The sequence below is a fragment of the Urocampus carinirostris genome, chromosome 19 (genome assembly GCF_059441175.1).
Source record: "Urocampus carinirostris isolate Australia breed hairy pipefish chromosome 19, RoL_Ucar_1.0, whole genome shotgun sequence".
NCBI lineage: Eukaryota > Metazoa > Chordata > Actinopteri > Syngnathiformes > Syngnathidae > Urocampus > Urocampus carinirostris.
The window spans coordinates 4947245-4974635 of record NC_142367.1 but is presented as its reverse complement, the minus strand read 5'-3'; the positions used below and the strand labels follow the sequence as shown (position 1 = coordinate 4974635).

Here is a 27391-nt window from a genome sequence, read left to right as displayed (position 1 = left end):
TCTTTCTTACGAAACAGCTCAAGTTTCTCAAGGTTTTATGGTAATCGCTTGTACACAGCATTTTTCAGCTCTTCACACAAATGCTGTGCAAAATTGAGGTCTGGACTTTGAAAGGCTGGCCATTCTAGCACATTTTTACTGCTAGTTTTAAACCATTACATTAAATTTTGCTTTAGTTTTAGGACAGTTTTCCTGTTAGAAGGTGATTCTGCGCCCCATTCTCTGGTCTCTTGCAGTTTTTCTGCCAGAATCGCCATGTATTTGGCTTCTTCCATCTTCCCATAAACTCTAACAATCTTCCCAGATCCTGTGGATGAAAGCAACCTCCTGCTGCCACCACCATGTTTGACAGAAGGGATGGTGTTTTCAGGTCGATGTGTAGTGTTATTCTTATGCCAAATGTGATGCTTTGCATTCAGGCCAAAAAGTTCAAATATGGTCTCATCTGACCAGTGCAACTTGTTCCACATATTTTTGTGTTCCAATTTCTAAACAGGCATTTTTATTTTTTCGCAAAGGCTTCCTGGCCATTCTCCCATAAAGGGCAGATTTTTGCAATGTAGGTCTAAATACAGGAGTGTCCAATCTTATCAGAAGGCGGGCCAGATTTGGCAATCTGTCAATGTGTGCGGGCCAACTATTCAGCCTGGCATTTTTTTGAACCAATAAAATCAACATTACCACCCAAAACATGCATGAGAAGCTAATTAAACACAATAAATTATCCGTAGGTGTAAATATCAGAGAGTCTCTGTGGCCCTGTGGTGAACTGGCAACTTACCTAGGGTGTACCCCACCTTTGCCCAAGGAATGCTAGAATACGCTCCAGCGGACCTAAGCTCAAGAATAAACGGGTAAAAAAAATGAATGAATAAACATATTTACTGCAAATGGCAGACATCTTTAAGTTTTAACAAAGTCACAGACTATTGTAAAATGAATATAATTCTGTCTAGGGAAAACTGTATTTTACCAATTTACTCAACTCGGGAATAAAAGGGTAAAGAAAATGAAATAATGACTACATTTATTGCAAATGGCAGACTTTTTCTTTATATGTTTTTACAAAATCACAGACCATTATACAATGAATAAAAAGTATGTGGGAAAACAATTTTGCTCAAATATTTATTCAACTCAGGAATAAACAGGTTAAAAGAAAATGGATGAATGAATACATTTATTGCAAATGGCAGCCTTCTATTATGGTTTTAAGTGAATCACATACCATTATAAAATGATCAAGAAGTCTGTTTGGGAAAACTATATTATACCCATTTAATAAACTCTGGAATAAATGGGTAAAGAAGACGAATGAGTGACTAAATTTATTGCAAATAGCAAACTTGTATTAGTTTTGACAAAATTGCACACCATTATAAAATGAACAAAATGTCTGTCTGGAAAAACAATATTCATCATATATTTATTTTACCCATTTATTGATGAACGAAATTCACAGACCATTAAAAATAAAATATCTGTCAGGGAAAACAATCTTTTACTCAATAGTTATTCAACTCAAGACAACAAAAATATTGCCTGTGCTAACGTGAAAGTTGACACTGGGACCTGGACTGCAGTGTGTAGTCCAGGTCTGGCTCAAGTGAGAGTCACTTAGTGTCGTCCTCACACGGCTCTTGTTATGGTCATTAAGGAAAATGTCTTTTAGAAAATATTCACATTTCTCTGTACTTGCCTTCATCCAGCTGGCGGTAGAAATTGACAAAGGGAACTTCTTTGTGCCGACTGCGACACTCGGCGTCACAATGCAGTTCAATGAGCTCCAGGTGGTCTGGAGGGTCCACGAAGAACGGAGCAAAAAAAAGTGTGATCTCCTTTTCAATGGCTGCAAAGTCCCAGAAACGTTATTGAAACTCCTCAGCCAGACATGAAATGTCTCCTGCATACTTTGCGTACGTCTATTGTTCTGTGGGAAACTGGTCAGAATTTCCTGCAGCAATGGGAAATTGGTTGTATTGGGCTGCACCTGTGGCAGATGCTTCTGGAAAGTAGTTCAGTCTAAAATGCCTTGATATTTGAATAAAGTTGGCTTACCACTGCATTTTGCCCTTGAAGGCTTCTGTTCAGCACATTCAAATGTCTCTTTGCGTCAACCAAAAATCCCAAATCGGACAGCCAAACAGAATCACACAGTTGTGGCAACTGTTGTCCCTTTTCAATCAAAAAATGAGAGCGAAAAATGCTGCAGTGCAGACCCCCGACATCATTGTGATAGAGAACATCTCAGTATTCAGCTTGGATGTCAAGAAGAAACTAATGAAACTGGCGGTGGCACAGCACTTTGGAGCGGATGGAATGAATTGCTTTTATCACCGGTTTCATAAATGATCATATTTCAGATGCTTGGCACAGAGAACTTCATGAGAATAATGCAGTGTAGTTTAATAGCCCAGCCTCGTTCTTCAGTGACTTTGTTGCAGACAAGGGTTGATAAGCCATTGCGCTCACCAGTCATTGCAGGTGCACCGTGAGTAATAATCCCAGAGATTTTATTCCACTGCAGTTCGAGGTTATTTACAGCTGAAAATACTGAAGCAAATAAAAATGTCCCTCTTGTTTGGTCCTTCAGACTCTGGATATTAAGCAGCTCTTCACTCACATTCATGTCATTGTCCACTCCGCGCAAAAAAAATAATAATTGAGCCGCGTCTGATGCATCCGTGCTCCAAGGCTAACGAAAAAAATCAAACTCTGTTCTTTTTACTATTAATTTTTTCTTAATATCTAAAGAAACATCTTCAATTCTTCTCACTGCAGTGTTACGAGCCAGGCAAATATCGGAGAATTCCTCCTTCTTCTCAGGACAAATCTTCTCCACTATCCCTATGACGCAGTCTTTAATAAATTTGCCCTCCGTGAAAGGTTTAAGGGCAGGGCTAAATTGGCGAAAGGGCTACTGCTACTAATTACTGCCACTATCTGGTGAAATTGTGAATTTCTTTCTTTTTTTTTAATACTATGGTGAACATCAAAGGCGAGCCACATATTATTTTCATGAGACAGGGCGTGGGCCGGTAACAATGTGATCACGGACTGTATTTGGCCCGTGGGCCGGACTTTGGACACGCCTTGTCTAATGATTTCTATGCACAGATTGTCCCACCTCAGTTGTGTAAGCTTGCAGGTCATCCAATTTGAGTTTAGGCCTCTTTTATGCTTTTCTGGTTAGTTTCCTCTTTGGGCCAAACATTAAGAGGGGCTGCCAGGTCTTACTAGATTTTCAGTAATTTTTCATATTATTGCTCGCACGGTTTTCTGGGAGATGTGTAAATGTTGTGAAATCTTCTTGTATCCCTTTACTACTCTGAACCTTTTCACAACTTTATCCCGGACCTGCCTGGTGTGTTCTATACTCTTCATAATGCTGTCTGCGCTCCAGTATCTCTTTTCACAGACCTCTGAGCCCATCACAGTGCAGATGCATTTAGACTGAGAGTGTTTGTCATTGTTAGTCATTTAAGTTGACATTGGATCCTTCAGATGTCATTAGGGAACTACTGGAGTGAGTTGGCTTAGCGGAGGGAACAAGTGGCTGACATTTTCGCAACACTTACTTTTCAGTTTTGTTGTTGTAGATAAAGTATAAAATGTTAAAATTCCACTTTAGGCTTGTGTCTCGCATGTTGTTAGGTCTTGGACAATATTTTCATTTTTTACCTTAAAGTCCGAAGCCTGAAATGTGGCAATATGGCAAAAAGTTCCTGTGGGACTAATACTGTACTTTCACTAGGCACTGTAATTGTCTATTTCCCTCTATTATTCACTCTCTTTACCCTCTCTCTCCTCTCTCTTTTTCTTCCTTTCTGCGTTTCCATGAACGCTGCTTGCAAACACACAGCTCCCCATGGGGGCCACCGGAAGGCAAACATCAGATCCCGACTCACGGGGCGTTGGGCAGCCGTCAGGGTGAGGTAGGTGTTGCCTGCTTAAGGTAAATAACACCTAAACATGTGTTTTTAACACACAACATGTATTGGTGAAACATGAAAAATGTAAAAAAAAACAGCCACTGTGCTTTAGATCAGTAGTCATCTACCACTGGGCCGTGGACCGGCACTGGGCCATAAATAATTTGTTACCGGGCCGCATGGAAAGGAAAAAATTGCCGTATTTTTTGCTTATACCAAATTTGTCAATACATTCATTTTGCGAGTGCATGATATTTTTAATAATTTTAAGCTAATAAATTACTGTAATTGAGCAATGATTGATCAGTCTACAGATAACCCTGACCACATTTATTTAGCATTAGATGCAACAGAAAGCGATCCCGGAGAGCACCATATCCTAATCACAAGGTCACAAGGATTGCAGATGACCTTGATGAAGCTGGGTCATTTTTGGAATGCAACATCAGTGAAAAACGAGGGATTACGATTTATCTTCTTTTCGCCTTTCATTTTTTGTAGTTCACTTTTCCGTTTATACTGACGGACTAAAGCTAAAGCACTATGTAAAAAAAAATCCATCTGTTTTTTGTTTCATCCACCTAAAGCAGAGGTTTCAGGCAATGGAGACCATGAGCTGATTTATGGAGGCCTTGTATGTAGAACACTAATTACATTTTAAGGTAAACTGAAAAGAGAACATTTATTTCAGTGTAGTTTTCACGTAAAGCGATGATTTTGTTTTTGCGTGTGGTAGCTAGGGTCGTTTAATTCGCGAACAAAACGAATCTTAAGAGCCAGCTCTTTGAGGAGAACTATGAGAGCCGGCTCTTCGAAACGTTCTCTCCATCTCCCAACCTTTTCTCTTTTTATCTTTCTTTCAGGCTATCTCTCACTCGCTCCCTCATTCTCACTCTCTATCTCTTGTTCTCTCCTTTTCTATCTTGATCTTCATCTTTCTTTCTCTCTTTCTTTCCTCTTTTTCTCTCTCAGTTTCCCTCGCTCTTCATTCTTTCTCCATCGCTTTCTATATTCCTCTCTCTTTCTCTCTCCTTTTTCTCTCTTTCATTCTCTGTCTTCTTTCTTACTATCTCTATTACTCACCAGTTTCTTCTGTCTCTCTCTTCTATTCTCTTATCTCTCCTTCTCTTTTTCTCTCTCACACATTCTCTCTTTTCCTTTCTCACCTTTCTTCTCTCTGCTTTTTGCATAATTAAACAATGTAAGTTTAAATTACCCAAATGGTCCCTGTATATTGAGTCAATTAAGGCGTTTGTAGTAAAGTATCATAATACATTCTCATAACGAATTAATTGGTTGCACAGTGTTTCATAATTATTGTTAATAAAGCATTTAAAACTAAAGATATGAAGAGCCCTTTGGTAGCCGAAAAAGCTGGCTCTTTCTAGTGAACCGATCCGTCCTCTAAAAAGAGCCGGAATTCCATCATAATTCTTATACCATTCAAGCGTAGAAATAATCACATACGGCACAGTACTGCCCTCTACAGAAAACTTTTCATTAAACGTATTTCTGTCGTCACTCTATTCCCGCCTACACGGTTGTCCATTGGTTGGCATAGATATTCCTCCTTGACAATTGGTCAATATCTCCTCTATTAGCCTATCAATGCTCTTGTTTACAAAATGAAACTTCCGGGAGAATGAAAGGACCTTCTTGTCTCGGAGTATGAACGTTGCGTTTTAGTTTTTAGTCTTTTTAGTTTTTTTGCATAAGAGTTTGGAGATAATTTAAATTGACTTTTGAGGGATTTTCGGGATGCTTTACTTGGTTGTGAACATGACGAGGTCGTCGGTCTCTTTACGAAAGGTCGCTAGCCTCCATTAGCTTTCTACGTACCCTATCATATCTATTTATGCCATCCTCACGTGACAACAGTTTTATTGTTATTAGTATGAGTTTTTATGCTATAGAAGAGTAGTGTCAAGGTGACATTAAAATCACTCCCCCTCATCTTAAATCAAGAAGTACCTCAAAGTTAACGATTTGAACACATGAGATGAAATCAGATTTTTATTTTCAGTACTTATGAATAGTCGATATGACAGAGTTGATAGAGAGGCGTTGTGGCAGGTGATGGTAATGTATGGAGTGGGTGGAAAGTTGTTGGAAGCATTGAAGAGTTTTTATGTGAACAGCAGAGCATGTGTAAGAGTAGGGAGTGAGACAATTGAGTGGTTCCCTTTGTAACTGGTGTGAGACTGGGGTGTGTGATGTCACCATGGCTGTTGAATGTGTACATGGATGGTGTGGTGAGAGGTGAATGCAAGAGTATTTGGCAGAGGTCTTGAGATGATGGATAAGAGTGGAACGGTGTGGCAGGTAAGTCAGTTGTTGTTTGCAGATGACACAGCGCTTGTGGCGGATTCTGAGGAAACATTGAGAAGGTTGGTAGTGGAGTTTGGAACAGTGTGTGATAGGCGTAAGTTATGTGTGAATGCTGGGAAGAGTAAGGTGATAAAGTGTTCATGTGATGGAGTGGGCATGGCGTTAGAAATAAGGTTGCATGGACAGGTGCAGGAAGAAGTTGAAAGCTTTAGGTACTTGGTTTGTGATGTGGCTGCAGTTGGTGGAATGGAGTGCGAGGTATTGCATAGAGTGAATCAAGGAAGCAAGGTTTTGGATGCTCTGAGGAAAGTGATGATCAATAAGAGTATGAGTATGGATGCTAAGAGGGGACTGTATGAGAGTGTGATTATGCCGACTGTGTTGTATGGTGCAGGGACTTGGAGCCTGTACGCAGATTTGAGAAGGAAATTAAATGTTTTCGAGATGAAGTGTTTGAGGCGTATGTTAGGAGTGACAAGATTGGATAGATTGAGAAATGAAATTGTGAGAGACAGAACTAAAATAGTGGTGGATAAGAAAGTATTCGGTTGGTTTGGACACAAGGAGAGGATGGATGAGGAGCGAATGTTGAAGAGGATCTACAGAGTAGAATTGAATGGGAGGAGACCATGAGGAAGGCCGTGATTGACGTGGACGGATGGTGTTATGAGTTCACTGTAGGAAATAGGTCTAATTGTAATGGAAGCTATAGCCCTTGTTGGTGATAGGAATGAGTGGAGAGGTGTTGTAAAATGATAGTGGGATGTTTGGACGCGTTCTAAGGGATGGGCAGGGCACCCGTGTGATGCGGCAGGGGTAAACCAGTGAAAGCCGTCGGGGCCCTGCTGTTGAACAGAAGAGTGTGTTGTGTCACCCTGACCCGAGTGACATTGCCGCTTTCTCGTGTCAAATCATGTGTCAGAAATAATGAATTAAAAATTCAGTTGATTTCAATTTTGTCTTAATTTAGTCACCCTGAAAAAACAGTGTCATATTATCTGCACTTTAAGGCACACCAGATTATAAGGCACACCAACAAAATATAGTCTTTTCAGGCAGAACAGTTATTGTATGCAGTATAATCTAATTGTAACTAGGCATTTACATTTTTATCCATCGTATTTTTCGGTATGTAAGTCGAACTGGATTATAAGGCGCACTTTCAAATTTCTAGCCAATTTGGGGTTTTTAGATGTGCCTTATAGTCTGGAAAACAGAGTAAAATACTTGCTTTTTGTTGTCTTTTTAGTTGTGTCTGGCGTTACGGAGAGGAAGTCTGATCCGTTGGGACGTCCGGAACCAGTGCACGGACTCAAACCCTCCCTCCACGTTGGCGGTTCACCCAGAGACCGCTCGGGAATCTGGCAGCCCCCCTGTACCCCCGACGTACTGCTGCATGAGCGGCTGCCACAACTGCGTGTGGATCGAACACGCCGAGCAACTGCTGGCTTTTTATCACGACGGAGGCGAGAAAGCGCTCGCCGCCATTGATGAGAACGTGCTAGACGAAAACCTCAAAGCATTCTTAAAGATGGAGATACGACTCCTCAAAAAGACATGAGCGGACCCCCAGTGATCTAGCGACTCCCTTAACCACAATTCAGCATGACGTTGCTAATAGGGATGAACAAATTCCTGTGGGAAATTTTGCCTATGGAAGTAAAGCCTCCCAGCTACAGATAAAGATTGACAATAAGTCACAATTGCATAAACAAGCAACCAAGCAGAATGTTGTAGAGACAACCAGTGTTGGGCGTGTTACTGGAAAAAAAAAAGTACCTTCAATTCCAGACTACAGAGCGCACCTCATTCAAAGTCCAATGCACTCATGGAAGAAGCTCAACTCTATTTTTGTACAAGCTGAACCAAATTCTAAGTCACAAACTTAAACAGCCAATAAGAGGATCTCATTCACTTCCATTCCATACATTTTAAAAAATTTAGCGGGGAAATGTCTAATACTGAAAAGTAACACATTGTGCCGCGATGAAGAACCTATGGCTCTTTTCATGATTACATATGGCTTGGAGATAAAAAATCCTCCATGTGCAAATGTTTTCTGTGTGGTTCCAATTTTGAGTTGAGGGATGCATATTCTGATACATGCGAAGCCGAAAGGAACCCTGAAAATGGATTTAGTCAAGTTCAGTATATTTAGGGCACAGTCTCAACTACAGTTTACTCTCAAGGTGATACACTAACATATCTGGTCTTTGCTATACGCATCTAAGAAATATTTTACGCGGAAGCTCGATAAACAATTTATGGTTCCTGTTGGGAGTATTAATGATGAAAAGCCACCGAACAAACTGTGAACGGTCAGGAATGCCAGGCAAACACCCAGATCTATTTGATTGTGTGAGCGGTAGAGTTCGGCAGATTTATGCACAGCGCACGTACTTGCTTTTCCCTCTCTAAATATGTCATCCTCGTTTGCAGTAGCTTGTAACATTTTTTCCAAAGAACTCTGCTTGCACCTTGTTTTGAAACTAATATTTATAAAAAAAATTGAAGGTCAAAGCGAGCCTCAACATGCTTAATCGTGGGAGGGATACAAGTGTTAAGTGGTCTATTTGTTGATATGGGACACGGGCCCGGACATTATTATTTCATAAATTTTGTCAAAACATAAAACGTCACGCAGTGTAATAAAATGTACTGAAACATTAGCTTTTGTCTGGAGAGCTGGTTTGGCGGTTTTGTTAACATTTGTCCTAAATCCATGACCTAGCTCTCTCAAGAAAACTGAAAATATTTTTCTTTTTTTTTACCTCTTTGGGTCAAAAATCTTCCTGACCCCTGGTTTATTCTGGAAGCAGGGGTGTGACAAAAACATTCTCAAAACAAAACTCAATGTACTGTACTGACTAAAAATCAGAAGCTTGTACACTGACTAAAGCCTGTACACATGCTGAGCGATACGAGTGATCTTAAGCTCTCCCATCCCTTGGGCACATGACAAACTAATAGAGAGAAGACAAAGTATTGCGACTACTGCATAAAACATTTCATTATACATAAAAGCTTGGAATATTTCAAACAAGTAGTGTCGGCTGATTGAATATTGACTAAAATATCAAGTATCGGACAAAAAAACGATGTCATATTAGGCTTTTATCAGTACAATAACTGTCAGCCCAATAATTAACATGTACCCCTTCTTAGTTAAAACCTAGTGTTGGCATGTATAATGATTTATTTTATGTAGTAGTAATAATACTTGGTCTCCTCTTTATCACTTTGTCATGTGCGCAAGGGATGGAACAGCTTAAGATCAGTCGCATGGCTCTGCTTGTCTACAGGCTGTTGTGATTATCCGGGCTTCTGAATTTTATTCAGTATAGTACATTGATTTTTGTTTTGAGAATGTTTTTGTCACACACCTGTCAATATGTTGATACCAAATTCATTGAGATAGACTGCTGTGCTAGTTTGGGGCAGCAGTAGCTCAGGAGGTAGAGCGATCGTTTTAGGATTAAGGGATCCCAGTTCGAATCCCGGCTTGTCCGTGTTACATGTTGAAGTGTCCTTGGGTAAGACACTGAACCCCCAATACCCCAATAAGCAGGTTAGCGCCTTAAATGGCTGCACAGATCACGGCCGCTATTGGGAAATGTGAAGCACAATGTAAAGCGCTTTGGGAAGTCATTGACTTGAAAAGCGCTATATAAATGCAGATAATTTCATTTCATTTAGTTGATTAAGATTGACAGCTGTCGACACAATCCACAATGGAGTGTCTTAATCACGGCACTATGTGTTACTTTTCTGTACTAGACATTTCCCCGCTAATTATTTTTTTAATGTAAGAAATAGAAATGAATGTGTTTATTTTTATGGCTGTTTACGCCTGCATTTTTAAATCCGAGGCGGCATGTACAAAAACAATATTGAGATTCTTTCCTTAATTTGCCAATGAAGCTTGTAATCAGGTGCGCCATGTAGCCCAGAAATTACGTTAATTTTATTTTAAGTATATACAAACACCCTTCAGGTATCCCATTTACCAGATTGAGGGATGTATGTGACAACGTAAGTGAAGCAGGAGTACTCAACAATCAGAGGTAGAGGAAAGATCGGGCCTAAATAATTCAGCCCGACCCAACCTGGGCCCATAGATATTAAGGTCCGACCCAGCCGGAGCCTGAACAATTAAATTGACTTGAATGACCAAGCCCTAAGCAAACCCAAATTTTCATGTTATTTGTGAGGACTTGGGTGGAGGAGGGGTGCTTTTAGGTTAGACTCGGGCCAGGCTCAGGCTCATATCTTACTTCCAATCAAGACACTTCAGTTAATGGTCAGCATTTAAAGTTGAGTAATTATGTGTTACAGTACTCGTTACCAAGACAAGTATTTGTGTTCCAGGTTCCTTTGAAACGCGTTAGTCCCATAACTGCAAATAACACAAGGTGACGTACTACTTCATCGGAGAGTAGTAATTGTTTGTACTCAAGTCTGTTTGCAGTGCACGTTGATTTATTTATTCGATCTTGTGAATAAAAAACATATTTATTACATTTGTGTTGTCAATGAAACATTTCTTATTCATTGGTTCTTGTATCGGCCTGTCGCCATTTCAAGAGTGTCTGGATTATGACAAGTAGCGTTTATGACGATGATGGAAAAACACAGATTAGTGACGTCATAAAAGGTAGAAGCAGGGTTACTTCAGGTCACTTGGAGACAATTTAGCGTCTTCCAGTTTTATCGATTTTTATGTCTTTGTAACCAGCGGGGACATATATAGGGAATCTGTATTATATATAATGTTTAATCTATGTGGAACACCAGCCATCAATGTCGCTTCTTTTTGGCTAATCTTCTGACTGCTCATTCGTCCATAATGTTTATGTCCTGTTTGCTATTTTGTCTGCAGACATATTTAAAGTTGTCATCTCTCTCTAGTGTCAGTAATTGAAATTATGATAGACACAATTCATCTACGAGTACATTATGTATCTGTAAATGTAAGACACATGTGAATGAATGCATTAAGTTAATAAATGGATATTGGAAAGGATGCAGGAGAAGAGGGCACATGCTCCCAGGAATTAAATTGCCTACATCATTTCATTTCAGGTTATTTCTTTCGTTCTTGTTTGTTGAAGTTGTCTCGTTAGTTGCACTTTTAGTACCTGGCACTTTTCTGTTAGTTTTTGTTATATTTTCTAGTCAGGCACCTTGGGCAGCTTTGTAGGTGGAAGGAGCGAGGGGGTTCCAGAGTGTGCTACGTGTGTGTGGTATGAATGAATTGTAAAAGAGAGAGTGGCACGACCAGAAATGGCAAATATAAACAAAGCTAATGCGAACGAGGAAAATGATAAAAATGATTCAAAAGAACGCACACCGGACTTGAATATCGTCCCCTTTAGTGTGTGGGATAAAATTTTCTTGCTGGACATTTGCATCGTAGTCAGCAGCTCATTTCGAATGGTAGTCTGAAAAGTAAAATCCTTATGTTGTTTACACTTGCAAAATACAGTAAAAATAGATTTTCTTCTCAAACATCTGTTAGTGTGAGACTCAATGTGAATCATTCATTCATTTTCCAGACGCTTATCCTCACTAGGGTCTCGGGGGTTTGGAGTCCATCCTAGATGTCTTCAGGCAGTGGGAAGGGGAAGCCCTGAACTGGTTGCCAGCCAATCGCAGGGTAGACAGATAGGAAACCATTTACTCAAATCCTTATTTTTAGGGATCATTTTAGTTACAACATAGTAATCATGTGTTATTTAAGAGATGCATATCAAACTGGTAGCCATTCACACTGACCAGTAACGAAAAGTAGCTCTCTGCTTCCAAAATGTTGGAGACCTCTGGGGTACACCAACCTGTGAAAGCAGTGAACACTTTGACTTGTGCAACTCTTGGAAGCTTGCCAACAAACTTTTACCTGGGATACTCCATATCCGATTTGTTTCTGGGCTTTGAACCACTTGAATATCTCCCTCTCTATTTCTGTGTTCAGTGATATTTTTGTAGGTTATGTGAGGGTCTCGCGCACCATCGTCCACCAGACAGTGCCTAATCGTTTGGTAATTGGGACAGGTGTGTCCAATCTGTCAGGACCAGAACGAAGACAGGACCCACTTGCGTGCGTTTTTATAAGGAAGAAGGGAAAGGGTGGTATACAGGATCCGTGGATCGTTGATCGTGTGGAGCAGGTTACTCAGACGCGGAAGTGGTATTTCCGTGGCGAGCGAAGGCAGTGTCGAGGAAAAACAGATCGATGCCCGGGACGGGGGAGCAAAAAGGTAGTGTCAAGTTCAGAAAGGGGGTCGGAGCCGGGAATCAAACAGGAATCAGGACAGGAGAGAGTCAGGGTCGAAAAGGCTTGCCTAGCGTGAAATGAGGTTCGGAGACGGACTGACAACGGGTGACAGGAAGACTGGGATTTAAAAAGAGACAACCAGCCAATCAACGTCCGAGGCAGTTAGCGCCAAAGGAACAGACTCAGGTGCCTCGCGTCAGTAATCATGACACAATCATCCCTCTCATGTCCCTAAATAGCCTAACCCTTCATAAGGACATTTTGGACATCACTCTGGGGTGGGTGATTTTCATTTTCCACCATCACCTTTTTTTCCAGTCCATCTTGCTTTTTTTAGGTTTGTTATTTTCTGGTTCTGACAGTTTTATTCTTGTTTTTGACCGTTTGTTTGTTACTTTGTTGATTATTTTGTTATTAAATGCCATCAGCTTTGGAGCACCTTTGCCATAACATAATCACTCAACTCTGATATTCTTGCCCAATCACATTGTCCTCAAGAAAGCCCTCCACGCCTCGCTAGTTTGTAGGACATTGCATTTATTCCAGCCTTGGCTTTTTTTTTTTTTTTTCCCAAGCTTATACTATTGCCTTCCTCCTCGGAGCACTTTTCGTTACCTCCCCAATCCTTATTAAAGACCGTCAACCTGACACATGTGTCCTCACTTGAATCCTTTCGACCCAAAGAGGTAAATACAAACACCTCAAACCTTCTATCAATTTAGGGGGTTATATGTGACAATGTGAATGTTGTAATGCACCATGTAGTAACCAAAGTTAGGTTGCCATATTTGATCAACAACGTTACCATGAAAAGATACCATTTAAGACCGTGTTTCTTAATAATGCGTTACAGTAGTTCCACAACTGGTGTCAACCCATTCCATCCTTCAAACAGCCACAACATGAGGCGTGTCCACACTAATCCTGCAATATAAGAGCCAGCCATCATTGTCACCTTCTCATTCGATATCCTGTCATCCGACTGTTGGGCAGGCAAGCTAATCAGCACGTGAGTAAAAGAAAATTTGGGGCAAGCGTCACAGGGGTCCCGCCTGCTTAGAACTTGGTATGGGTTGTATGGATTTCTTTTTCTCGCACGCTTTTGGCACATAGAAAGAGTAAACTTACCAACACTACAGTTTTATACTTTAGAGCAGGAGTCTCCAACCTTTTTTCAAGCTGAGAGTTATTTATTTTTACTGAATAGCAGAGGTGCGCAGTAACAAGTAACATTTACTTGAATACGTTTTGGCACATTTTGTACTTCTGGGAGTATTTGCAAATCACTAAACTATTTACTTTTACTTGAGTAGATTTGTGAAAAAGAAACTGTAGTCTTACTCCGCAAATATGGCTGCATTGAACCCGTTACTTGAGTAAGTACGAGCATTCCTCCTTCGCTTGTTTTCTTCTGTCCCGTGTGCCCTAAGTGAGAGGCTCACGCGTTGTGCGGCAAAAGCCTCGCCTCTTTTTAAAGGAGCATCGCAGGTAGCAAACCGGCGTGTGTGTGTGTGATCAACCATGGACCACAAAAAAGAGGAGAAAAATAACTGCAGAGAAATCAAACTTAGACGGTATCAATGTGATTTCATTCACTTTAACTTTTCAAAAGGTTTCTATTTTATTTGTATAAATATATCCTGCATTTTATTGCCCCCTTTTTGTTTTCCAGATAACAGACACATTATGCACCAACATTTTGAGTTCATTAATATAGTATCAAAGTTAAACTTGAGGCGGAATCATCGTTACGTCATTCTCCACAGAATCCAACTTAGTCATTTTGATAGTAAGCTAATGAAGATACACACAGCATGTGTTGCGTTGGAACTAAGGCTTTGAATTTTTTTGCAGTTCCTTAAAAAAAATTTTTTTTAGTCCATTACGTCTCTTTAAACATTTTGGGTGGCCGACTCCTAGGCTAGCTTGTTGTTCTGCCTGCTGAGCCTGTTATAAAAAGTACTGAGGCTTTAAATGTGCTACTAATGTTTAATTTATTTCTTTGATTTATACCAATATTTTTATGTTGTTTATTAAAGTACTTGAAATTACCTTGAATATTTTAATCTATGTTTAAATTAATTATAATTTATTGTTGATTGGATGAACTTTCATGATCGGATTCAATGGTTGTTTAAAAAATGATCAATAAAAGAGACGTTGCTACAGTTACTCAGTACTTAAGTAGTTTTTTCACCAAGTACTTTTACTCAAATAATCATTTGAATTACTACTTTTTACTTCTACTTTAGTCATATCATATTCTAATGCAACAGTACTTTTAATTGAGTAAAAGTTTGGCTGCTTTACCTACCTCTGCTAAATGGTACAAAGGGCACCGAGTTTTATATGTATTTCTAAAATAACACTTGATCATGTTATTGCTTTGTTGTTTCCATGTTATAACCATGTTATTTATTTAAAGTAGGGTTAAATAGATTCAGTCAGCTTAAAAAAAATATTATATATATATATATATATATATATATATATATATATATATATATATATATATATATATATATATATATATATATATATATGTAATACTAGAAAATCACAATGACCCAGCACTGGTGAGCTTTTCTCCCCTTAAAAAGTCATCATCCACCCATCCATCCGTTCCTCCATTTTCTGCATCTCTTATCCTCACTAGGATAAGTATTCCGATAACATGTTTTGTTCTTTTGTTCAATCGTCTTTTCTTTCGTTCTTTCTTTTGTTCAAATATATCTTCTTTCTTTTGTTCGTCTGTCCCATATCTCTTTTGTTCTTTCTTTCTTTCTTTTATATCTTCTTCCTTTTGTTCTTCTGTCCCTTATCTCTTTTGTTTTTTTCGTTCTTCTGTCTGTCCGTTCTTCCTTTCGTTCATTCGTTCATTTGTCCTTTCTTTCTTTCAATCTTTCTTTCTCTCTTTCTCTTTTTCTTTCTTTCTTTTGTTCTGTTATATCTTCTTTTGTTCTTCTGTCCGTTCTTTCTTTCGTTCATTTGTGCGATTGTCCTTTCTTTCTTTTGTTCTTTCTTTTGTTCTTTTATATCTTCTTTCTTTTGTTCTTCTATCCCTGATTTATTTTGTTCTTCTGCTCTTCTGTCCCTTCTTTCCTTCTTCTGTTTTTTGTCCTTTCTTTTCTTTCTTTCTTTCTTTCTTTCTTTCTTTCTTTCTTTCTTTCTTTCTTTCTTTCTTTCTTTCGTTCTGTCTGCCGTACTTTCTTTCATTTTGTTGGGTGTACCTCCTTTCGTTCTTTCTATAACCTACATTTTTCCCACCAATTCTTGCAGCCCATGTAAAAATTGAAAATACATAGTGAATAATACCTTTTGGAATAAATTCCCTTTCCATTAAATGATAGGATTAGTTTCAAATGTATTTAATGAATGGACTAAGAATCTCATAATTTAATGACGATTAAATATGTAATGTTTGTGTTTTGCAGTTGTTGTGATGTGCTTGTCATTGAAACGTGCAATGTTAGAGTGTAAGTGTGTGCTCAGCACTTGTGCTAACCAGATTGAAGGAAGATTAGTAAAGTGAGCCCGAGATTAGGATTAGCCCGTATTGTGTCAGGGTCACTCTGATGGAACATTGCTTTGTTACACAAAACATTTTGTTTTGACTGGCCGACACGTGCACTGTACGTCCGCACACTCAAAGTCTTTCTCATCATTTCCTGCACCCTTTAATGTGGCCCTTGTTGAAAAATCCAAACAGAATTGAGAAAAATATTGTAAAAAACAAAAACATTTTCCATGCAAAATAGCTCTAGTTTGGGCAGTAATTTTTTTCAAATTGTAAGTATTGATTTTTTGTTTTGTAATTGTGTATTTTATAAAATATGTTTCTTTATTGACTTGTTGTTTTGCTGATTCAAAAAAACAAAACACAATTTGTATTTTTCTCAAACATTCTACTTGCCTGCGCCGTCTTCTGGCTGAAATCGTCATTGCAGCCTCCGTCAGGCTGCCTGTGTGCCATGTGCACATACTAGTCTTTCTTACACACTCACATAAACTCTTTTTTTCATCTTTTTGGGGTTTGGGTTGGCATTTGGCCTCTATTGAAACATTACTTTTCTTACTTTCACCATTTTCATCCTAGAATCAAAGAAAACCAAGAACATGCGCGTGAAATCACTCTCCCAAAAGTCAAACTAAGAAAGGCATTTTTGTAACAAAAATACAAATACTGTACTGTGTAACAATGTCAACAAGGCAATTGGAAATTTTTCCATTGCACAATATCAGGGCGCATTTATTTGATAACAATGTGAGACACACTAACAGACAAGGCAGAGCAGGACAAGGACTGAAGAGGTGGGGAATCCTGGGAGAGTAACTTGAGATTGTCCTGGGGGCAATATCTTGAGAAGTGTACATAGAGGATCCAGCAACATGGAATGGAAGAGTGGAGTAAAAATAGCAGAGGGTAGCTAATGTACAATCGGTACACCCTGACCGGAGAGTGGAGTAGAGAGAGGGAGGGAACTGAAAATAAGCCAATGCCGCCATCTCTCGGAGTAGGGGAGGGACTGCTGGTGCTGAACCGTGACACTATTGTTTTCAAAATGCAACAGTTTTTAGTCTTCTCATAAATTAAATATTGTCAATAATGCCGTTTTCGCCTGAGGTTACTAAAATCAATTGTATTGTAATTTTTACCATTTTCGTTTGTGGGCTGGATTGGAAGGCTTGACAGCATGCATTTCGCCCGCATGCCATAGTTTGCCCACCCCTGGTTTACGTCATTGTTACTATATCAGCCAATCATGTTGCTGTTCTTTGATAACTAGACCCTTTAGGGCTTATCTGCTATTATAACCCAGGAATTGTTAATAAAAGAAAGGGCTCAGGAGAGGGCCTTTAGAACAAGTTGGACTTTCTTATCTCAAGCATTCTCTCCCTGTTCTCCCTGTAAGTTCAAAATCCATTGCTGTTGTCTCTACGCATTTTGAGTAACTATTAAACTTTAAACTTGCCAACTAGTGTGAATGTTTACTTCAATGTTTCCAGAGAAACAAACTGACCCGAGAATCGGAGATGAATCTGGAGGCGCCCAAAGCTGAGATCAAATCGGCCACGCGAGTGAGCGGGGGCCCCGCCACACCACGAAAAGGCCCCCCCAAGTTCAAGCAGAGGCAGACACGGCAATTCAAAAGCAAGCCCCCAAAGAAGGGTGTACAGGGGTGCGTCATTTACACAAAAAGAATTAAAGTTTCAATTCGGATTTTGCAACCCAAAAAATTATTGCCATTCATTCGTGGTTGTTTTTTCCCCCTTTTGTGTCGAGTACAGTTTTGGCGATGATATCCCGGGAATGGAGGGCTTAGGAACAGGTAAGCCTTTATATAAATACATATTGATATATATATATATATATATATATATATATATATATATATATATATATATATATATACTGTATATACATGTAGGCCAGGGTTCTCAAACTCGAGGTCTCGCCTCTTAATATGAAAGATCAAAGGGACAATGTGTATTACTTAGCGCCTTCTAGCGGTATCAAAAAAACAACATTGGTTTAAATAATAAACAAATAAACATGGTATAAATGTGTGTTTTTTTTTAAACACTTGTAGGTCGAGAAATTTGCAATTACTTGACATAACATGAGGCTGACCTCATGCTGACATATATGTCAGTCATCCTGCTGCTATCTCGAAAAACATGTCTTTTTCTTTCATTTTTCTTTAATTACCTCTTACTCTTTCTTGTTTTTCCCTTTTTTCTTCTCATTTTCAATCTTTTTCTTTTTTGTTTTTTCCTTTTTTCGTTTCCTTTTTCTCTTTTCCTTTTTCCTCTTCTTGTGTTTTCCTCTTTTCTTGTCATTTTTTAATTATTTTCCTTCTCTCTTTTTATTTTGCTACTTTTTCTTTTTCCCCTAGTTTTTTCTCTTTTCCTTTATTTACTCTTGTTTTTTCTTAAATTCTTGTTTTACATTTTTTCTTTTATTTTCTTCCCCTTTTTCTTTTCTTTCTTTGCATGAGGCTTGGCCAAAAAAAAAAATGAAAGTAATGTTTTGGTCCCCTAAAATTCCAGTAGTCTGTATTCTTCCTTGTTCTTTTAAGCAATCATTTTCAGTTGAACTACACGATACAGCGACATCTAGTGGTCAAATAATAACACTGTCCTCTTCATTTCAGCCCACGTGAAATACTTGATTCATTCATAAGCGATTTCACTATAAATTCTTGATGTTTTTTTATTTTCTGGTCTTATTATGTGTAGCAAATTTTAAGATGTACAGTATACAGTTGTATGTTTGAGAAGAGTGAATTGTTTTTATCAGAGCTATTTTTTGTTGTTGTTGCGAAAACCCAATTTGGCCCAACTTCAACAGGACCCTAGCTCCGGCGGCCCTTAAGTCAGTTGAGTTTGAGACCCCTGATGTAAACAGTCTCTATGTAGATACTGTATATCTGAGTATGTGTGTATTTAGATATTACAGTGATTTGCCCGTGGGAGGCCTTCAACCATCTGGAGCTGCACGAGCTGGCCCAATATGGAATCATTTGAGCTTGCCCGGGACTCATCAAAACAAAACTGGAACAAAAACACCTCCGATTAAAAAAAAAACAATTAAAAAAAATGTTTATTGAATGGTTGCTGTCAAGACATTGCAGTTTTACTTGTGTTTAGAATATCATCTTTGCATGGTTCATGATTGTTGTCCCATATGCTTTGTTGTCAGGTGGTGGAGCATAGAAGCTGTTAAGGGCAGGCAATACTGAGAATTTTGGTGTCGTTACATGGTAGTATCGATCGATACCAATAATTTGATAATAATTGAATCCTTCCCCGTATATTTACAATAAACACGGAAGAAATATTTAATATTTATCATCAAAGAACTATAATGCAAAATTTAACAGATAGAAAGAAATAGAAACATTTCTATAACAATTGTTTCAACAAAAACCAACAAATAAGCAATGTAACGAAAATACTAATACTTCACATTATCTAGAGCAAAAATACCTCCACTGCACAGTATTTTGAAAATAGACTGTTCATGTCTCTCTTTGGCTCAGTTGCCATAGTGACAACGGGTTTGAAGGTTTTTGTTCTGAAACAGTTAGATGTTTACATTTTAGATTCAGTTTGTCTCTCTCAGTAGAGTGAGCTTTTTTTACATGTGTTTGTGTAAATATGTGGTGTTGCCACAGTAGCAGACCACCTCACAAATGATACCTTGCATGGTCCTTTTCTGTGGTTTAAAAAAATTTCCACACCGCGCTGTGCTTCCTGTTTGCCGGCTTTCATTTTTAGCTGCCGGTATGGGAGTGGGCATAGCTTTGGCCCTCCCTTCTGCTTTTCTGACAGGACGCAGCAGCAGGCCCGGTAGGGAGATGTTCAAAAAAAATGTGTCAGTTACACAATCAGGCATTAACTTAGAGTGGCCACGGGCGGTGTGAGAGGGAAAGAGAGAGAAATAGGAGGGCAGCTCTATCTACATAGCATTTTGAGGAAATTGGTGGAGGAGTGAAGAATCGACCCCAGGACAATAGTAATTATCCGATCCAAGTAATATCTATATTTGGATCGATTTGCCCACCCCTAGTCGACGTTACTGGTCCGCCTGGCTTTTCTCACGGTTCAAAATCGAAATTTGTCAGTTCTTTCCCAGCAAAGCAGCCTTTGTCTTTGGTTTTATTGCTAAGTAATCATGATGTTGTTTATTTACTATGCACGCTAAGAAAATCAGACAGTTTGCAGCTGTGGATTTATGCTTTGCTTTAATTTTGCATGTTTTCTTCTGTAGCCCGGTCTGCATTCCAAATGAGATTCGAATAATAATTTGACCAAAGAAAACTTTGCTGATGGAAAGATTTTGTATATTTGTCTTGTTCGCTGGATGTAAAATGACTATAGGAATAAACAACAAAGATCCAAATGGCAGTTTGTTGTTGTCAATAGTTGAAGGTGGGTTAAGAATTTAGTCATAGTTTTACAAACTATTTTCTAAATCCCGATGTGTGTGTGTTTGTATGTGACTTTTCCGAAACGACAGAACCAATTTTCGTGAAAATGTACACAGTTGTACTTTCTGCCTCAGCGAGTGGTTCGAGCTAGGTTTCATGTCAAGGCACCCATAATAAATACCAACAAAATCAATAAACATCTGCTTTTGTGTGGTCTGCTTTTGTGGGGTCTCCAACACCCTCTGGCGGCCTAAATGGGCACTGCAGCTTCCGACCACTCCAAGCAGCCAAATCCAATCTTTCGACGACACACTTTGATTGCTTGTATTTAAAAAAAATGTATTCTGTACTGAATTGAATGTTCTCAAATTTCAGAATTAAAATTGTCTTTATTTTCATTGATAACGATGCAGTGAATAGTGTTTACGAGATCAGACATGGCACTCCGGTATAAACAAGTAAATACTTAAATTACAAAAGAGAGAGAAAAATGAATGTTAAGATACAGTAAATAGGCAAAAATATTTACAAGGTAGTGCTGCATATCATGTTGCATAATTCGAAACTAAGTCGATATCTTTAATAAGATACAGTATGCATACCTGTTTATCCATACATAGGCAAGATATTTTTTCACATTCTCAAGCTCTTGTTTAGGGTGGTTACGGCCCAGGGGAAGAAACTGTCTCTGAACCTTTCAGTCCTTGTTTCAAAGGACCTGTAGCGCCCACTAGAGGGGAGCAAGTCAAAGTGGTGGTGTCCGGGTTAAGAGGAATCCTTTGTCGTAAATTATCAGAATTTGTTGACTAAATACATTTTTGAAAAAGCTAAACCGAAAATTGGGAAAACTTTACCTTTTATTTGTTTTTCATATTTAAATATGAAATATTATATATATTTTTACCATTATCCTCATTCTTATCACCCAATTGTGTTACTTTAAAAAAAAACAGACTTGGACTCTGTTGTAACACTGTATATCACGCTATACTAAAATAATCATTTCCCAATTGTTTGTCAAATTAAGCCAACTTCTCCAGAAAAGCTGAAAGTTTCTCCTTTATACTTAATTTAATGTTTATTGAAAGTATTGTTAGATATACTAGTCAAAACATGACACAAAACTAATGCAGACATTTGCGGCTGAATCACGGCCAGAAATTTCTGCCTGTGAGGCGGACGCTATTGGACGCTTTCAGATCGCAATGCAGACGAGATACAGCAGTGCTTAACACGCAGTCGGAAATTCGCGCGCGGGTGGCAGCGCGGAAGGGTTTTGCGCTGCTCAATTCTTCAGAGCGCGGGTACACAGCCTTTCACGAGCGTATCAAGGCTGAACCACGGCCAGAAATTTGCTGTTGGGCGCTGTTGGACGTTTTGAGACCGCCATATAGACGAGATACAGCAGTGCTTTACTCCCGGTCGGAAATTCACACGTTGTTGGCCGCGCGCAAAACTTTTGAGCTGCTCAAAAGTTTGAGCATGTTTTAAACCGCGTGCCGCACACGTGGTCAACACGAGGTAATGACGCGGAAATGACGCGGAACGACGTGCTCTGGCCGCGACCAGGGTGTGGTTACACATGGGTAGGACGGGAAATTTCAGCGGGTAATCGTGGGTGGAGCATGGTAATAGCATGTTCTGCGCCTGTATCGCGGTGTTATTACGTGAAATTAGCGAGTTACGTGTGTGACAGTCAAACGTCTTTCTCCGCGTATATACAGCGCGTTTTGCCGAGCACACGTCAGTTGTGCTCGAGACGTCAAGGGGGTGAACATGGATCCCCGTCAGCGCAGTGACCTCGTCTTAATCCATTTTTATTTCTTGACATTTCTTTTCAAGATAATAAAATAAAAATGATGCCATAGCTTGAAATCTTGATCTTCATGGGACTGTGTCTTGAGCGGTTATGATTTATAGCCCGGTGTTTCCGAGAAATGCATCCCTGCCGAGATTTGCATCCCCTCGCTACTACAACCACTTTTACCTCGTTTTATCTCACTTTTAGGGAATGTAATGGCGAACATATAACCAAAACCACTTTGTCTTGCATTTGTTGGAAATGTAATACAACTTAAACCATTCCGTCTTTGTTTTTGTTGTGAACGTAATCGAACGGTAAATCCTCCCCCCCTCGCGTGAACGCGCATTCTGCTGCGCTTCCAACAAAAGCGATCGTATTCTATATAAAACGCTTATTAAAACTATAAAGCGAGCTAATTATAACAATTGGGAGATCCTAGTCTATATAACGCATTTATTTAAACAATAAAGTGCGATCGTATTCTACAAAATGCGTTTGTTAACGCGGATGAAAAAGTCACCAACGTCAATGCACGCTTACAACAAAAGCGATCGCAGCAGAATGCGCGTTCACGCGAGGGGGTGGGGGGGTGGTGGTGTTGCATAGGAGTCGGATTTGGACACAACACCGGCTCGGGAGCTTTTATACCCGTGGTCCACACGAGAAAATGACGCAGAAATTACGCGATGAGGAAGCGGAACAGTCGCCGGCGTCTGTTTTGCGGGCATACCACCGATGAACAGCGGGTTGGCCAAATTTGCGCATTTTCCATCGCGGGCAACCACGGGCAAAAAAAAAACGCAAAATTTTAGCCGTGATTCAGCCGCAAACGGCTGTGTGACCGGCCCCTAAGAGTGAGCATGGCCAAATTTGGTCACCTTATGCCCCCTCTCCTAAGAAAATTTGAAAAATCTATCTCTGCCAACCTTTGCTTAAAAGTTTGCATTGAATTTGCACTAACAACCCGGTCAGGCAAAAAATTCCAAATTTTTGGTATCCTGAAAGAAGTAAAGTTTCCATGCAAGTTGATGGTAGGTCTAGGCACCTGTAACTTATATCTGTGGCCACGTAAACCATCAACACGACAGAACTCAAAAAATTGATCAATGGGCACATTGATCATTCCATGTAGTACTTTGAACACAAAAATTAAATCAATTCGAATTTTGAGGAGCTCCAACAAGTCCAAGTTCAGCCTTTGTAGTCTTTCCGGATATGAGAAATTGTGCATCCCAGGTATCCGCTTCGTATACCGACAATGAACTCCTTCCAGTAGGTTGAAGTCTTTGAGTAAGTAAGGGTTCCACACAACGCTATTTTATTCTAACCCGGGTCTAACATACACGCAAAACATTCAAGTCAAGTCAAGTCAAATTTATTTATATAGCCCTTAATCACAAAAATGTCTCAAAGGACTGCACAGGATTACAGTTACAAAATTACACAATTACCTGATCTTAAACCAGCATGCGGGCAAGGAAAACTCAAAAACCTCAGTGTGAGGAGAAAAGAGAAACCTTGAGAAAGGACCTCACATGTGGTAATCCCCCTTCCAGGATTGACCAGGGTGAATTACAATTAGCATTACTGTACACATAATAGTAAACATAAGGTAAGATGTTGAAAATGTCCGGAAAGTGCATGACATCAACGACGCCCCCAGCCTGCAAACCAGTCCAGAAAGTCTATGACGGCCACGACGTTGCCTCCCGTCTCTGCCAGCTGGTAAATGCAGGGGTTGACATGCTGCAGGTCAGACGCCGGTCCGCTGACCCATCCCAAATCATCCTTCTCCTTCGTATCAGCCAGGCAGGCGTCGGAAAAAGACAGGACAAAACAGAATATGAGGTGGGCATCAATCATATGCTTTGGAATAGAAGTGTGTCTTAAGCCTCGATTTAAAAACTTCCGTTGAGATTGCAGATCTTATCTCCAGAGGCAGGGCGTTCCATAACACCGGGGCCCGGATGGAGAACGCTCTCGAGCCCGCAGACTTCTTGGCTCTCGGAGTCACAAGTAGACCGGCATTTTCCGAGCGCAGACTCCGTGCAGGAACATAGGGGGAAATCAAATCGGAGAGATAAGAGGGTGCAAGCCCATGCAAACATTTATATGTTAATAAGAGAACCTTAAAGTCACATCTTAAGTGGACTGGGAGCCAGTGCAAGTTGGCCAATACAGGAGTAATGTGCTCAAACTTTTTGGTCTTAGTCAAAAGTCTAGCTGCCGCATTCTGAACCAGCTGCAAACTTTTAATGCTAGACATCGGGAGACCAGAAAGCAATACATTACAGTAATCAAGCCGAGAAGTAATAAACGCATGAATTAAAATCTCTGCATCTGATTGGGACAGCATCGAACGAATCTTCGCAATATTACGGAGGTGGTAGAAAGCTATTCTAGTAATATTTTTCACGTGTAACTGAAACGACAGATTAGGATCAAATATAACACCTAGATTTTTGACCGAGTCACTATGGGTGATATTACATTTGTCTAGGTTCAGGGTAGTGTTTGAAAACAACTGACGACAGTGAGCTTGACCAATAATCAACATTTCAGTTTTTTCTGGGTTAAGGCGTAAAAAATTATTTGACATCCATCTTTGAATCTCAGTAAGGCAAGCCTCCAGATTTCTAAAACTTAAATGTCCAGTTTTTTCCAGTGGCACATACAGTTGAGTGTCATCTGCATAGCAATGGAAAGTAATATTATACTTGCGGATAATGTCACCAAGCGGGATCATATAAATACTAAAAAGAAGGGGGCCAAGTACAGAGCCTTGAGGAACACCACAAGGGACATTAGATTGTTTAGAGGTCAGATTGCCATAGTTAACACATTGCATCCTGTCTGACAGGTAGGACCTAAACCACGAGAGTACAGTTCCTGAGATACCAATGCGTTCTAGACGAACCAATAATATGTTGTGGTCGACCGTATCAAAAGCAGCGCTGAGATCCAGCAGCAGTAACATTGATGAGGCACCAGAATCTATTGTTAAAAGGAGATCATTGGTTACTTTAGCAAGGGCTGTCTCAGTAGAATGATTTGCCCTAAATGCTGACTGGACAGTTTCAAAAAGGTTATTTTCTGACATGAAGTCATTTAGCTGCTGTGCAACGACCTTTTCAAGTACTTTCGCAAAAAATGGCAGATTTGACACTGGCCTATAATTACCTAGGCTTTCTGGGTCAAGGTTAGGTCGCTTAAGCGTGGGTTTAATGACGGCAGACTTGAAGGCTACAGGAACAATACCCGAGGATAGCGATATATTAATAATATTTAAAACTGATGGTCCTAAGATCCCAAACAGATCCTTCACCAGTGAAGCTGGAAACGGATCAAGCAGGCACGTAGTTTGTTTGGCCCTACTGACCATCTGTGTTAGATTATCAAGGGACAAATCATTGAAACTGGAGAATGTTTCTGAACAACCGCTGACACAGTCCATACCTAGCACCTCCACATCTTTGATATAGGAGGAGGAAACAGAGCGTTCTTTTAAAATTTCATTCCTGATTAGTTGAATCTTTTTATTAAAAAAATCCATAATGTCATTAGCAGAATAAGTGCAACCATTTGGGTTAAGTTGTTGTCTGGTAAGTTTCGCCACTGTGTCAAACAAAAATTTCGGATTATTCTTATGTTCGACAATAATCTTAGAGAAATACGAAGCTTTAGCTGAGGCAAGAGCTACTTTATATTTCAGCAAACTGTCACACCAGGCCAGTCGAAAAACCTCCAGCTTAGTAGTGCGCCATTTTCGTTCAATTTTTCTGCAACTTTGTTTGAGTAACCTAGTTTCTTCAGTAAACCAAGGTGTATTCTTCTTGGGTCGGAATTTATACTTTAGGGGCGCCACAGAATCAAGAACATTTACCAAAGCAGTATTGAAGTTGTTTGTAAGTGAGTCAACAGACCCAGTGTACGAAGGGAAGGCTGCAGTTACCGTAGGTAATAATTCTTTTAAGGCTAACACCGTTTTAGGGCGGATATTGCGACTGCTAAAGCCTAAATTTTCCTTATCACAGTAAACATTAAACAGCACCTCACATTTAACAAAATAGTGATCAGAGATGGCAGTAGGATACGGTAACACTGTAACATTTGAGGCTACTACGCCACGGGTCAGGACAAGATCTAGAGTGTTCCCATCTTTATGAGTGGGCACATCAACTATTTGATTGAAACCAAATGTATCAATCAGTGACTTAAATGCAATTGCAAGTGAATTTGATGGGGAGTTTATGTGAACATTAAAATCACCAATAATTACAACATTGTCCGCATAAGTTACTAAGTCTGTTAACAGTTCCGAAAATTCTTCCAAAAAATTTAAGTATGGTCCAGGCGGGCGATACACAACAACTAAATAAATTGGTGTTGACATTAAGGACCTCATAACAAGTGCTTCAAACGTTTTAAAACTAGTAGGGGTATTAGAAGTAAATTTCAACCTATCTTCCGATATAAGAGCAACACCTCCACCTTTTTTGCATGGTCGTGCCAAGTGCGAACTCACAAAGTTAGGGGGAGAAGCCTCATTTAACACTACAAACTCATTTGGTTTTAACCAGGTCTCACAAAGGCCAATAAGGTTAAGATTGTGTTCATTAATAAGGTCATTGACAAGTAAAGCTTTGGAGGCTAGTGATCTAATATTCAGAAGGCAAAGCTTCAGCACTGTGGACTGAGCTGAAACCTTTCGCGAGTTTTGAAGCTTAATGGCAACCTTAGTGGTAACCACCACAGGATTAGACTGCCGGTCCCGGGTCTTGTGCCTTGCATGACGGCAGATGCGGCCCGAATTCCATACCACAGGAATATTGTTGACAGGTGGAGTAGCAGGATGACTATTGGTAGAAAATAATGTTATTTCTTCTCCCTCCTCACCTAACAAGGGAGAAACAGAGGTAAGAAGCACAGAAGAAGATGCTATAGAAGAGTATAAATCAGGGTGTATGGTGCAGTCAGTAGAACGCTCTAAACTACAAAAACTATGTGAATTGCATGAATCTAGCATAGCGCTAGTTCGCTCTAGCATTACAGACTCCACACCCATGGTAACAGGTTCACTAATCACCTGTGACCTGGCCTGCACTAGTGTACCCTGTCA

The 27391-nt window shown here is 39.7% G+C and overlaps 2 protein-coding genes across 3 annotated transcripts; both read left to right on the top strand.

Annotated features, from left to right (window-relative positions):
• The first annotated feature begins 5569 nt into the window (after positions 1-5569).
• On the top strand, positions 5570-10780 carry oxld1 (oxidoreductase-like domain containing 1). The gene is made up of 2 exons (XM_088324133.1): positions 5570-5741; positions 7510-10780. The coding sequence occupies exons 1-2, from the start codon at positions 5691-5693 to the stop codon at positions 7819-7821; spliced, it is 363 nt and encodes a 120-aa protein (XP_088180259.1). The 5' UTR covers positions 5570-5690; the 3' UTR covers positions 7822-10780.
• A 2684-nt stretch (positions 10781-13464) lies between these two features.
• pde6gb (phosphodiesterase 6G, cGMP-specific, rod, gamma, paralog b) lies at positions 13465-19146 on the top strand. 2 transcript variants are annotated; one of them, XM_088323602.1, is made up of 4 exons: positions 13465-13543; positions 17542-17714; positions 17824-17864; positions 18986-19146. In XM_088323602.1, the coding sequence occupies exons 2-4, from the start codon at positions 17569-17571 to the stop codon at positions 19060-19062; spliced, it is 264 nt and encodes an 87-aa protein (XP_088179728.1). In that variant the 5' UTR covers positions 13465-13543; positions 17542-17568; the 3' UTR covers positions 19063-19146. The 2 variants fall into 2 exon arrangements, with proteins under 2 accessions (XP_088179728.1, XP_088179729.1); XM_088323603.1 differs by having other exon boundaries at positions 13507-13600.
• Positions 19147-27391: the final 8245 nt, after the last annotated feature.

Excerpts from the sequence above, each read along its gene's own strand:
- pde6gb (XM_088323602.1), top strand. The coding sequence starts at position 17,569 with ATGAATCTGGAGGCGCCCAAAGCTGAGATCAAATCGGCCACGCGAGTG. Across the intron at positions 17,715-17,823 it reads CCAAAGAAGGGTGTACAGGG|TTTTGGCGATGATATCCCGG; the intron begins GTGCGTCATTTA and ends TGTCGAGTACAG. Across the intron at positions 17,865-18,985 it reads AATGGAGGGCTTAGGAACAG|ATATTACAGTGATTTGCCCG; the intron begins GTAAGCCTTTAT and ends GTGTGTATTTAG.
- oxld1 (XM_088324133.1), top strand. The coding sequence starts at position 5,691 with ATGCTTTACTTGGTTGTGAACATGACGAGGTCGTCGGTCTCTTTACGA. Across the intron at positions 5,742-7,509 it reads CGTCGGTCTCTTTACGAAAG|TTGTGTCTGGCGTTACGGAG; the intron begins GTCGCTAGCCTC and ends TTGTCTTTTTAG.